This window comes from Malania oleifera, chromosome 2, assembly GCF_029873635.1.
Source record: "Malania oleifera isolate guangnan ecotype guangnan chromosome 2, ASM2987363v1, whole genome shotgun sequence".
Classification (NCBI taxonomy): domain Eukaryota; kingdom Viridiplantae; phylum Streptophyta; class Magnoliopsida; order Santalales; family Ximeniaceae; genus Malania; species Malania oleifera.
Genome location: NC_080418.1, coordinates 125,223,312 through 125,237,655, shown reverse-complemented (window position 1 = coordinate 125,237,655; position 14,344 = coordinate 125,223,312). Strand labels below are relative to the sequence as shown.

At 37.5% G+C, this 14,344-nt stretch overlaps 1 protein-coding gene across 1 annotated transcript in view; it reads left to right on the top strand.

Annotated features, from left to right (window-relative positions):
• Positions 1-991: 991 nt before the first annotated feature.
• LOC131148665 (outer envelope protein 61) overlaps positions 992-14,344 on the top strand; it is a 31,371-nt gene continuing 18,018 nt past the window's right edge. Inside the window, exons 1-8 of the mRNA XM_058098528.1 lie at positions 992-1,409; positions 2,779-3,009; positions 6,170-6,226; positions 6,345-6,473; positions 7,179-7,256; positions 7,378-7,448; positions 9,989-10,038; positions 10,144-10,342. Coding sequence (XP_057954511.1) covers positions 1,314-1,409; positions 2,779-3,009; positions 6,170-6,226; positions 6,345-6,473; positions 7,179-7,256; positions 7,378-7,448; positions 9,989-10,038; positions 10,144-10,342 — 911 coding nt within the window. The 5' untranslated portion in view covers positions 992-1,313. The remainder of the gene's footprint in view (positions 1,410-2,778; positions 3,010-6,169; positions 6,227-6,344; positions 6,474-7,178; positions 7,257-7,377; positions 7,449-9,988; positions 10,039-10,143; positions 10,343-14,344) is intronic.

Here is a 14,344-nt window from a genome sequence, read left to right as displayed (position 1 = left end):
TTTCTCTTGTACCTACACTAAAGTTTCAATAATTTCTTTTGTTCACTTTTTATAATTATTTTATAGTTCTTACATCGAAAATGATGTAAAATATACATGAATATTAACCACATCTATATTAGTTGGTGTTACTCAACCAAACTTAATTTTAACTATCACCATTTTTTTCTTTTTGCTTTTAACCCTCTATGTCTAGAGGTGTGCAATCGGTTGGTTCAACTAATTAACCGAATTAACTAAATTTTTTCGGTTAATCCCACCCCATAACCAAACCGTACGCGACCAAACCGAATTATTGGATAATTCAGTTAACCGAAAAAAATTAATTATATAAAAAAATATGAATGTATAATTTGTATGCCGAAATGGGAATGACCGAATGGAATGGGGTCTGGAAATAGCCGAATGGACCATTGGAAGTTTGGAACCCTAACCTAAAATTATATAATTTAATAATTTATATTTAATTATTAATTAATTAAAATTTGGGTAATTCAGTTAATTGAATTATAATTTCCTCATAATCGGACCGAAAACCGAATACCCGAATTTATCAAATTCAAAACCGAACCAAATCAAACTACAAATTAACCAAACCAAACCAACCGAATTCGGTCCATTGATTCGATTAAAATTGAATTATGCTCACCCCTATCTATCTCTAGTCTATTATTTGCTATTCAAAAATCTTACTCCGAATAAATTTTGGATTTGGAGTTTTATTAAATTTAGATAAAATATAATATAAAATTATATTAAAATTTATTTAAATTCACCCAAATTCAAATTTAAATTTCAAAATGCAGGCTCCCAAATCTATCATTATTCCATCGAACAAATCTCTTGCTCCTATTCCTAACCTTTAAAAAAAAAAAGCATGATTTTTTATTTGTTTTTTTTTTTTTTTTTGGTATTATCCAATTAGCTAAAAAAATGGGTTGACCATTTCAGTCCAAAATTAAATTTCCAAATCCGAACTCGTCACGATTTCAGTTTCTTAATGATACTGAAAGGTCACACGAGTAATTTCACATAACCAACTGCACATTCTTTAGACCTTCGTCAAATCGACGGCCAGTGGTGGGCGTCCAACCGAGACTCCAATTTTGGATTTAGATATTCGAATTCAGCTCTCTTTTTTGGAACTTTGCAACAAATTAAGGCCCTGCCCCTTTCTAATTCTGTTTTCTCATCCGGGTAATCGTTGCTTCTCCAAATTAAGCCCTAGTTCGCGCAATATTGCCAGTTGAAGATCAAACCCATTTTGTTCAACTTGGGATCTGAATTTCCTTGTCTGGGTTTTGTGATAGACAATGTTTAACGGCATGATGGATCCCGAGTTAATGAAGCTGGCTCAAGAGCGCATGAGTCGAATGTCGCCTTCTGACTTTGCAAGGATTCAACAACAGGTTACTTTTTTACTTTATTACAGTGTTTTTTTTTTTTCCAAAAATATTTGTAACTGGATGAATTTTTTTTTGTGGGCGCTTTTTTGTCAGATTTTAGCAATTTTTGTTAGTCTTATTTTGGGTTGAAGAACGACCCATGTAGAATTTGGTGTAGTTATTAAATTTAACAGTCGTTCTGATAATTCTGTTTCTGGATATGTAAATTCGTGCTGGTTTAACTGCGAATTGAACTGAATTTGTATTTGATTTGGTTGTTATTCATGATATGTTTGAACTTTGATTGAAAGTAGAAACGCTCTAGATGCTCTCTCTCTCTCTCTGAAGTTTATATGATAATTTATTGTTTCTATTTTGATTTGACCGGATATGGTTGTTTTTGTCCTCTCTGATCTAACTGTTCATTATATTGCTCACAACCCTCCCATGAATTGATGGGATTCTTCAGTGGCACGTGGAGAGGTCTTGGTTGATTTAAGTAAAAAATACAGCCTTTATTTTAAGAAAATGACTCTAGGTGGATTCTCCCTTTAGGCCAGGTGTGCACGTTTTGGGGCATGGGTGTGTGTGTGGAGAAAAGACTTCTTTTTTCTGTGTTCGGGCTGGTATTCAGCAGGACTAGAACTTGAACCCTAGCATTTCTTTTATTTGAATTTGCTTATTAACTAGGCAATGCAATTATATTACTTTAGTGGGCACTATTTTATGATCTTTGTTAACATTGTGAATTGCCCAAATTAGGTCAATGGGCCTTAAAAATATTTGGTCTTTTGGCCTTTTGGCCTTTTAATGGGATTTTGTTTGATATTGTTTAGACCTTGATAGCACATATAAGTCGGGTACATGGAGCACATATAAGAAACTATAGTTGTTGTGTGCTTCAGGTTTTAAGATAGAAAAGGTGATTATTTTGGGGTATCATGAGAGCTCAAATCTGTGAAATAGCCTCCATCTTAACTTTATAGTGTTGCATTTTTTTGTTAGGGGGGGAGAGGGGGGGGGGGGGGGGGGAGCCCGGTACACAAAACTCACGTGTATGCAGGGCCCGGGAAGGGGCGGACCACAATGTGTCTATAGTACGCAGCCTTACCTTACATTTTTGCAAGAGATTGTTTCCATGCCTCGAACCCTTGATCTCTAAGTCACGCAGTGACAACCTTGCATTTTTTTGATAGATTTAATTTTTGTACTTTCATACTTGGTATGCTTGTACTTCATTGTAGTTGATGGTCTTTGATTCCAAACTCCCACTCGACCCACCAGAAAAAGAAAAGAAATAAGAAACTCATAGTTCTATTTATTCCTGGCTAGGTCTAGTTGTATGGTCATTTTTTTGGGTTGTAAAGGTCATGACGTGTTATTCGCACTGCAGATGATGGCTAACCCTGAGTTGATGAGAATGGCCACAGAAAGCATGAAGAACATGTCACCTGAAGATTTGAAAAGTGCTGCAGAACAGTTGAAGCATACCCGTCCAGAGGAAATGGCTGAGATTGGTGAGAAGATGGCAAATGCAACGCCTGACGAGATCGCAGCTATGCGCTCCCGTCTTGATGCCCAAATCACTTATGAATTAAATGCAGCTCAGATGCTGAAGAAACAGGTAAATTGGGACCGACTAAAGCCCAAACACTGAATTTATTTTGTTTGAAAAACAGAAACAGGAATGAGCATTGTTGTTCTTAATAACTCCAATGTTTCATATTTGTGTCTCCAAGTTTTATGCCTACGATGATAAGACATTAACTGAAGAGTCTTTTTATGTCTGAAGACTTCAATATTCTTTGTAAAATTTTTCTCTCTTTGACCTTCTTTTTGTTTTGATATGTGTTTTGTTTTTGATTTTGGAATTTCAGAGCCACTAGGGGGCAAGCATGGCCCTTTTGTGGCTTTTAAAACGCTACTGATGAGTAGTGCCTAATGAAAAGTTGTTAGATTGTCTGTCAATTCAGTTGAAAAAGAAGCCAACATTAAGCATTTGACCTCATTGAGCTTTTGGTTGATAAAGTTTTTAAAATGGTGAAAATTAATTGACTAAAATGGACTGTTTAAGCTAAAAAAAGACTCAGTTGGCTTTAAGAGGAGTTCTTTTCAGCTGCTAAAAGAATCTAAAAGGGTGCCAGCTTCTCTTTTTTGGAAGTCACAGAAGCTTGTAGCCAAGTGGGTCGTGCAACTCATTAAAAAGAAGCAACCCCATCAAAAGGAGGCAACTTGCCCTAGATGTCTTTAAAAAGTTTTTTCCTGCTCTAGATTGGTTAAGATCTTTTTTTCCTCAACGCAAAATATAATAATATTAACAGTTTTTATGATATATTGTGTACACAAAAAAGATTATCTGGCAGTCTTTTGCAATCCCAAAAGAATGGTTGTGAATATTTTGTTTTGCAATTAACCCTTTTTTTTCTCTTTCAATTTGGTAGCGTGGGAGATTCTTTTGTCTTCAGTTTAGATTAGGGATTAGAAAAATAATTTTGGTGAGAATTTTAATGGGTATGTGTCAAATCTAGTTTTTGTATGATTGCATTTTAATAGCTTTGGAGGGTGTTATAAATTTGTCATTTTCATATGGTGTATTTTGAGTTCCATGTAATTTCCTATCCTTGGCACTTCACTGCATACAGTGATATATTTCTTTTTATGTACCTATGTTAGTAATTTTTTTAAATTACTATTGCTTAGATTTCTTAGAAATGCATGCTGATATTTTGTTCTTTAAAATGAAATTTAAATGAGAAGACGCAAGCCTCTAAAATTATACGTCACATGTATCAATATAGATGTAGATACAAAATATGGTACATGTGATAACTAGGAATTTATTCAATTTGGTTGTGCATTAAAACAGTGTGTACACTATCGTATTAAAATCCAACCTTTTCCCTTATGTTATTTACCCCTGGCCTGCCCCTTCCAATAATTATTTTTTGATTGCGTACCTATAGCCAACTTATTTGTCACATTTCTGGGAACAAATTATAAATGACTTTCTCTTAGGTGGCGTTCGATTCGCGGCATTTTTCAACATTCCTAGGATGTTGATGTCCATGACATTCTACTCCCAAATTAGTTTTGGGGTTGGAATCCAATGTGGCGTGAATCCCACATTCCTTGGTAATGAATGATTCTCACATAACATGTCCTTGGCCCAAGCAGCCACCCAAGGGGGGGGGGGGAATTAGGTTCAATGAAATTTAAGTGAATGATTAACAAATTTAAAACAAGTTAAAAAAAGACAAGAAAATCCACACAAATATTAAAGCAATTAAAAAGAACGAGGGAAGAGAGATGCAAACTCTTTTTATAGTGGTTTGGCTTCCTCAAGCCTATGTCCACTCTCTTAAAGCCTAAGCACCTTGAGGTTTCACTAATCTCCTTGTTTTAATGGAGGTAAGTTCACCAATTACACCCATTGCTTTGATGGAGGCAATGACACCAAGAAGAGTTGAACATAAAAGAAAAAATTTCTCACAAGGAAAGACGTACAACCTGAAAGGCTAAATATGAATACAAAAACTCTCTAGGTAAGGCACAAGGAGTTTTGGTATTTCTCTCTTTGAGGAAGATAAGCAAATATGAGAGATTAAAGAGAGATTGAGAGTATTAGTAGAGCACATGTGATAGCAATATTCACTCATAATTTTCTTTGGGCACAGAGTATATAGAGTTTGGAATCAAGCTAGCTATTTTCTGCCCATCAGGATGTGTCACCTGTTGACTGGTCCACCACTCTTCTGGGCTGGTTGACCCCTATGACTAGCTGTTAGACACATTCATCCCCGAGTGCGGTTGACCTATCACAAAGGTTGGTCAATTGTGCAACCAACTTCCAAGGCTGGTCGACCAATCCTCAGCACTATGCATGGGACAACCCATTCTTACTTCCTTTCCAATTCCTTCTAAACCTAAACACTTCTCCACTAAATTTGATGTTTGAAACAATGTTTCCTTGTTCCATAAGATGATTAAAAACATGGAGTTCTAAGAACACCAAATTACAATTCAAAGAGATAAAATAAATACAAAAAGATAAAAGGATTTTCAAGCTCTAATGGCTTATAACTTGTTGAATCACACCTTAAAATCAAAGCCATTAGTCCAAAATAATTTGTTATCATCGAAACCAACTTGAAACCTTGAAGCTAACCGACGTGAATCTCATTCTCATGCTTCCCCATGGGTAAGTTTCATGGGAATCCCATTGCCATGGGAATCATATATTTTGGACTAAATTATCTTGACTATCTTGGACAGTCAATGCCCCATAATATAATATTATTACAAAAATGTATTATATTTATAATATTAAATTATTATAATAACAAAAATAGAAATCAATAAAAAAAAAATATTATTACCATGTTACAATAATATAGCATGATAGTTAGAAATTACGAAATTATACTGTCCGATTGTTTTGGTTAGTTGGATTATTATGTGTTTGAATTTTTTAATTTATGCTGGTTGAAAATTTATGGCATGGATTTAATTTGCTACATATTCCTAATAGGCTTTGGTGCTGAAAATATGACCATATATCATATATTGTTTCAAGTGTATAAAGGGTATCTTTTTGAATGCACATATCTAGAAATCTTATAGTGTGAAGCCAGCAAAAATATTCCCATGAGGCTGGCATCCCATTCCCAAGAATGTCATCCCATGGGAATCTTTTTGATTCCATGAACCCAACGCATCTTATGGTCTTACTCTTCAGCGACATATTGGCATCTACGACTTGCTAACCTTCTGTTTCAACTGGACAGGGAAATGAGCTTCACAGCCAAGGAAAGTTCAAAGATGCTTTGCCGAAATACATGCTTGTAAGTGAAACATTTATGTTTGTCCGAATTTTAGTGTGTCAGTTCTATTGGTTAGTGCATATTTACTTTTTTGAGTGACAATTTATTTGCTTTTTCAAAATTTTTTTAATATCTTCAGGCAAAGAAAAATGTACAAGGCATTCCATCCTCGAAAGGCAGAACACTCATGTTAGCATGCTCCCTTAACTTGATGTCATGTTACTTGAAGACAAGGCAGTATGATGACTGTATAAATGAAGGCTCTGAGGTAAGAACAAGTCCTTTTTCTCTTCTTATTTCAGTATTTGCTATAATTTAAGTTGTCAATTTGTGTTTCTCAAGTCATTATTTCAGACTGAAACATTGAGTGAGATGAAATAATGAACCAAAAAAGTTCTAAATATAAGTAAATGAATCTAAATAATTGAAATAAAAAGTGCTCTATAAATTATGATGGAAGTAGTTTGAAGAAGTGGTTCTTGAGTAAGTTGTTTATTAGTTTCTTCCTAAATAATGGCTTAGATGGTTTGCGCACCTGCAACTTGGGCCAAATAGTACATCGCTGAGGAGGAGTGAGCTAGTTACTATGAGGGGCAGTGGGAGGGGTGGGAGTAGACGTAAATGACTTCAATGCGATAGTAATGATTTAATAGCTCTGAATTTGTCAGAGGAAATTGCCCATGATTGTGTAAATTGGAGGAAAAGGATTCACGTAGCCGATCCCACCTAAGGGGACATAAGGCTTGGTTTGTTGTTGTCATTGTTGTTGTTGTATTTTAGCTTGAATTCTTTCCTCTTAGTGAAATTTCTTTCGTTATCTTAAAAATATATATTTAGGAAAAGAATAAGAGAAGTTGGACTAAAAGTTATAGTGTTTGGCATTCCCCCTTTCTCTGTTTTAGCCTATCGTTTGTTTTTTATTTTATTTTATTTTTTCCCCTAAATTTTTGACTACGTATTTGAAGCATTTCAGGTCTTGGAGCACGATGCAAATAATGTCAAGGCTCTTTACCGTAGGGGTCAAGCATATAAAGAATTAGGACGATTAGAAGTGAGTTTTACTCTGAACTTTTTGCTGTTGTTGTAGATTATGGGTTTTTTTTAAGGAAACTGAAACACTGGTTTTTCTAATGTCCTTGCATTTTGTGGTGAACTTTCTAAAAATTTATTAGGATGCTGTCTCCGATTTGGGCAAGGCTCACGAGGTTTCCCCTGACGACGAGACTATTGCAGAAGTCTTGAGGTATGAATGTTTTTGATTTGGAAATGTGGAGTTTGTTAGTGGAATGCATTTAATTTTTTTTGGACCTATGCCATACATATCATTCATACATGCATCAAGTTATGCCATTTGAACATAGGCTGGAATGCTGGATGAGCCAGTTCTCTGCACTATTAATCCATTTTAGACTCTAATTCCGCCAGTTCATAAGGTGCTTCTAAAGCAGATGAAACTTTAATCTCTTAGGTTTATTTATTTATTTTCCCAATCATCAGAGAAGGATTAGTTAAAAAGCCTCAAGGGGATGCCACCCAAGTACAAAACAAACAAAGGAAATCACCTGCATTGCAGGGTGTCAAAAAGATCAAATAGTACAAGGAAGTCAACCAAAAAAGAATCACTATACCGTCTGGTCACAGTAGCCACCCTATGGTCTTTAGTAATATGTAGGGGCATGGCCGATCCTTCAAAAGCTCTATTACTTCTTTCTATCCACACAAACCAAAAGATGGCAAGGGCAATGAGGAATCTTTTTTTCTCTCCTTGTTGGAATGGATACCTTTGCCAGGCCAATAGCTCCCCTTTCATTATTTAGGCAGTAACCCACTGCCGCAGTGCTGCCTCATCAGAGAAGTGGCCAATTCATAAAGGATTCTGGTTCTGGAGCAGTGTAAGAGGATGTCATCAATCTTAGATTAAAATTTGAATTATTAATGTGCATTAGATCTGTTTGCTGCCCTAATATAAATTACCATTATTGCCCTTGAGCTTTCAAAAAATGCTCTCACTTCCCTTGAAGTTTAATACTATTTGCGGGTATAACCCTTGCCACGAGTTAACCATCAGTAAAGAGGTTTGACTTGATCATTTTGATGGGCTAAATTTTTAAAATGACAAATTGTCCTGTAAATATGTTGAAATGAGTAGGAAAAATGGGATCAAAGTAAATAGTAGGGAAGACACGCAACATTAAATCTTCTCTTATCATCTGCATATATTTACATAGTTTAGTTTAAATAGTATTTTAGAGCATAAATTAAAATACAAAATAAATTGAGGAAAAGGAAAAAAACGAGTGTTGCTAACTAATACTTGCAAAAAAAAGCATGAATGTAATTAGTCACAAGAAATTACTAAAATTTAGAATTCTATATTACGGTAAATATAGTTTTAAAAATTAAATCAAAATGGTCTTATGATATAATAAAAAAAATTTCAAACTTTGAATGAAATAGTGAAGAACAAAATATTCACATTAAGTACAAAATTTTACTTCTGATATCAAAATTGCTTTGAAATAAAAAATAGTTAATATCTTCTTGATATTTATATTTTTAAACATCAATTTAGTCATTCTGAACAAACAAAATAAAAAACTGCCCTTCCTGATGGGTATTATGGATTTTTTTTGTTGTTACAATTAACATAAAATGCAAAATTCAAATCAATATTTTCAGCTTGGCCTGTGAAAAGATGCTCTGATTAGCAGTCAACTTGCAGATTGTAGTAATGTAGTATAATCTGGGACATTTCCCTTGTGTGGAATGCCCTTGATTGGGAGATTGATAATTTTGTGGAATTTAAGTTCCTTTTTTAACACCCCAGTGAACCGAATGGATCCTTGATAAGGATGGCAGCTTTTCAGTAAGCTCATTCTACAGTGAACTTATTTGTCCTACAGTAACCAGAAACAATTTCCCCAGGAATCTAATTTGGAAATGAGAAGTCCCCACAGAAGTTTCCTTCTAAAAAAAAAAAATCCTGTGGAGGCAACTCTGCTTAAGATTCTTACTAGTAACAACTTCTAAAAAAAGGGTATCCCTTTAGTTAACAGATATTTGTTTGAGGAAGAATCTGATTCCTTTGAACAATGAAACCACTACGATCTGGCCACTTCTGGTTGGCTAGCAGTGAGTAACTGCTTGGACCATGGAGAATGAAATCTGGGCCTGGAGAGCTATTTGTTCTAACAAGAAAAGAAGAAAATCCCTGAATCTGATTCTTCTGACCACTTTTTGGATAGTTTGGACTTTGGGGACAAAAGGAATAGAAGTGCTTTTGAAAGATCTGTACGTCCCTCACTGATTTTCACCAGTAGTTGGCATAGTGGTTTGTACATGATGGACACACACAATTCTTGACTTTTTGGACACCATGTATTACAAGTGTTTCTTTTCTTCTCGGCTTTTGTTTGTACTTTGGTGTCACTCCCTAGGTGTTCTTCAATGAAAAACAAAAAAGGAGGTCCCCTTGTACTTGCTTGGCACACCCTTGGTGCCCTTTAATGAATTCTCTCTTTTCCAATAAAAGAAGGGAGGTAAATGCATTTTTTGGAACCTTAATGGAGGCAAGTGCTATGCTGCTATTGTCAGAAAGATCAAATGAGGTGTTTGCAATTCACCCTAATATGATTCATATGTGCTTGATTTAGATAATTTGTACTAAATGTTATTTTCTCTGGATTCAATTGTGATGGCTTTCATTGTTCCTTTGGTACATCTTCTTTCATTTGCAATCTATAAACAACTTGTTTAAGTTGACACAGTTGTGAATTGAAACAGAGATGCCAAGGAGAGGCTAAAAAATGGAGGTGGTGAGCAAATGCCACAAAGTATGTTGTTATTCCTTCATTTCTCTCTTTTTCTCTTATTTATCTTATTATTAATTGGCAGTTTGATTGCATTCAATCTATTTTCCTTTCTGGTTTGTTTTACAGGATTGATCATTGAAGAAATAACTGAAGAAATGCCATCTGTGTCATCAGAAAATAATGAAAATTCATCTACTGAATATTCTGTTATGCAACCACGGGAAAGCAGTGGCTGTTCAATGAGTCACAGTGAGACTGACAGTGGGGGCCCGACAACGAATTCAGAGTATTTGCAGGCCTTAAAAGATGACCCTGAAACTGTCAGGTAGGTTTGCTGTTTCCCAGTATATAGCCCTTTTGTGTTTAACTTTGTTTGCTGAGTATCTTTGCTGTATACAGGGTCGGCCCTTCATAATATGGGGCCCTAGGCGAATGTTTTAATTAGAACCTCTTTATATTTAATTTAATATTTATTTTTATTTATAATTAATTTTTCTAATTTTTTGAGATGCAAAATCAAAGAAAATCAGAGAATCGAAAACGTTGAAGTGCAAAGAAAATATCATAGAGAGTGAGAGAGATAGAGGGAAAGAGATGAGAGTAATAGAGAGTTAGAGACGAGAATGACTGAGAGAGAGTGCCTGAGACTGTGTGAGGGAGGGGCAGTGTAGTAGTTAATAGAATATTTAAAGACATACTAGATGTAGTCAATTTCAACTTTCAAGAGTTGTGCCAAACGGTCATGAGACATTGGGACTTGAAAAAGAAAGAATTAAATTGCATTTACTTTACTTTTCACAATACAATTTCATTTATTTTTGAGATAGTGGGAAAGTCAATCGTCAGTGAGAGAAAAGAGTATGGGAAGTGATGACATCATAAATAATGTTAACATTTAAAAAAATTTGGGGGCCCCAAAATTTTTGGGCCCCTAGGCAAAAATGCTCAAGGCCTTATGGTCAGACTGGCCCTGACTGTATAGTTTATTTATTTAATGAGTTGCACATGATCGAATAGCTAAATGTTTACCTAATAAAATAACACTTTTACTTCTGATTAATGAAGGATGGCTTTTCTGCCATTTGTACTTTTTTCTCTCTTAATGTATTCATACCTTGTTTAAAAAAACATGATGCTATTACTAATGCTATTTCCCTGAAAGTCACGTGTTGCCGAATGAATGCCTTTTGAGTACCAAATATTCCAAAACACATGGAGTGGAGTACCTAGCGCAGTCATTTTAGTAATGCATGTTTAGGGAATGAAGCCGGGGTGCATTTCTGTTGTGCTAGAGGAGAAAAAGAGGGAAGAGGTGACAAACCTAACCGTTTTCTGAGTATGAGCTTGTATGTCAATGGCTCATATCTGAGCCTTTGCTGTTCTTGAGGGAGGTTGTGTTTCTGTGTATCATATCTATATTCAACGAAAAAAAAAAATGTTCTATTTTCTACTTAATAATAACATGATAGGGCGTACATACATGATTGTATACTACTATTATGTTGTATGACAAAATGACTTACCAAGAGACAAAGTCCTAGAAATGTTTGATAACAAAATTTGGATGTCCACGTTTGAATTTAGGTTTAAATCATCATTTTAGAGGTGAATCTCACACGCTCATACACATAACACGTAGCACAGTGTCACGAGCTAAGCTTGTTCAGGGCATTATGCTTGCCTGTGACCGCTTATCTCGTGTGTTTGGGATGGGTTTCCATCATGTAAATACTAGTGTAGGGTTATTTTCCAGTATTTACTTCATTGTAAGCCAAATAAGGCAGTATGACTCCTCGGTCACATTGATGTTTCCTAGTGCCAGAGTGAGAATGGCCCAGAAAGCTCTTTAGGGGAGGGTGAGTGTTCATCAATCATTGTAAAACTCACTAGCAATTGTCAACGTGCTTAGCCTACTTGCCTCCCTCGCTAAGTACAACATGTCAACGGAGGATTTGTTAATGAATTACGTTTGCTTCAATATTTACTGCTTGGTTGCCACGGCTTTCATGAATTGATTATAATTTCCGCTGCTATCTGATTGAATGTTAATGAAAGTGTTCCGTGGATGAATGTTGGTAAACAAAAGGCTGGCTAGTTAAGCAAGAGTGCTTTAGCTAGCGCCGCACGGCCCTTCACAACGGTGTGAAAAAGGCGGACCGTGACATTTGGTATCAGAGCCAAGTCGGTGACACTTGGTGAGAGCCCAAGGTTGAGTTGCTACGTGAATTCGATTGCCTTCGTTATTAGATTTGGGAAGCTTTGGTAGTTGACCATGGCACCAAACACTGCTGAGAGACTTGGTGCACTGGAAGCACAGGTTGAAGAGACAACCAACAATATGGCCAACGAGATGGCCCAACTGAGGGGACTTGTTGATGAGGTGATGGGATCACAGCAACATCAAGCAAGTTTGACAAGTGAAATGTCAGAGGACTTTCACCACACTGTGGAAACTTTGCAGGCCCGGATGGCTGATCTGGATGCAAAGGTGAATCTGATGGTTCCTGCTATGGGGAACTCCAACACTCCGGGAGTCAGCAAGACCAAGGTGCCAGAACCCAGGACGTATGGGGGTGCCCGTGATGCTAAGGAGTTAGAGAACTTCTTGTTTGATATGGAACAGTATTTTCGCGCTGTGAGAATTCCCTCGGAACAGGTGAAAGTGGATACTGCAACCATGTACTTGGTGGGTGACGCCAAACTGTGGTGGCGTGCTAAGTACTATGACATTGAGAATGGAAACTGTGTAATCGATAGTTGGGCAGACTTGAAGATAGAGCTCAAGGCCCAATTTTTTCCTGAAAATGTTGAGTATAATGCAAGGAGAAAACTGAGAGATCTCAAGCATACGGGGTCGATCAGCGAATATGTGAAACAATTCTCGGCTTTAATGTTGGATATTCGAGATATGTCGGAGAAGGACAAGTTGTTCTATTTTCTTGAGGGGATGAAACCGTGGGCAAGGACTGAACTTCATAGACAAAGAGTTCAAGACTTGCCTACCGCACAAGCTGCTGCCGAACGCTTGACTGACTATGCTGGGGAGAAAACCACTTCGTCCAAAGGATTTGGCGGAGAGGGAAACAATGGAAAGTCTTTCAAGAAAGGCAAACCCAAGAATGGGGGAGCCGACTAGAAAGCATCAACCTCAAAGGAAGCTTCGTTGTCTCGGGGGTTCAACACACCCAAGGGAAAGGGTAAACTTGAGTGTTTCTTGTGTCGAGGTCCTCATAGAGTCTTTGAGTGCCCTCACAAGGCATCACTTAATGCTTTACAGGCTTCCATTGCCGAACAGGCAGGGGAAGACGACGGGGAAGAAGATGAGACCCCGAGGATGGGTGCAATGCGGCAGGTGAGCGCATTGGAAAAGCAGGCGAAAGTACCAAAGGTTACACGAGCCAGAGGGCTAATGTTTGTGGACTTGAGAATCAATGGGAAGAGCACCCGCGCTATGGTGGATACCGGGGCTACCCATAACTTTGTTTCGCAACCAGAAGCTTGGAGACTCAACTTATCCTTAGAGAAGGATACAGGACGCATGAAAGCAGTTAATTCTGTAGCCCAGCCTACTCTGGGAGTAGCCAAGCAAGTTACTGTGAAGCTTGGGCAGTGGGAAGGTCATGTGAATTTTACAGCAGTGCCATTGGATGACTTTCCAGTCATTTTGGGAATGGAGTTCCTAAGGGGAACGAAGGCAGTGATGATGCCTTCGGCTGGTTCCCTATGCCTGATGGGAGATCACCCGTGCATGGTGCAAGCTATTGCAACGAAAGGAGATGATGGGAAGTTCCTTTCAGCCATGCAACTCAAGAAAGGTCTGAGGAAGGGAGAGCAGACATATCTAGCCACGATGGTGGTAGATAACGAAGTAGGCAAAGAGCTGGTGCCTACAACTATCCAAGCGGTGTTGGATGAGTACAAGGAGGTGATGCCAGATAAGTTACCTCACGAACTACCTCCACTACGGGGTGTGGAGCATGAGATCGAGTTGTTTCCAGGGGTGAAACCACCTGCAAAAGGGCCATATCGGATGGCGCCTCCAGAGTTGGCAGAATTGAGGAAGCAACTTGATGAATTATTGGAAGCGGGATATGTTCGCCCTTCCAAAGCACCATTTGGAGCACCGGTGCTATTTCAGAAGAAACACGATGGGAGCCTGCGGATGTGTGTAGACTACCGCGCGCTCAACAAGGTGACAGTGCGCCATGGTTTTAAATAACGGCCGTTACGTAGCGTAACGGCCGATACGTAACGGAAATCGGAAGCCCCGAAACCGATACGGGCCGATAATGCGGTTCGGAAAAAATTCACGGCCGTAACGGCCGTT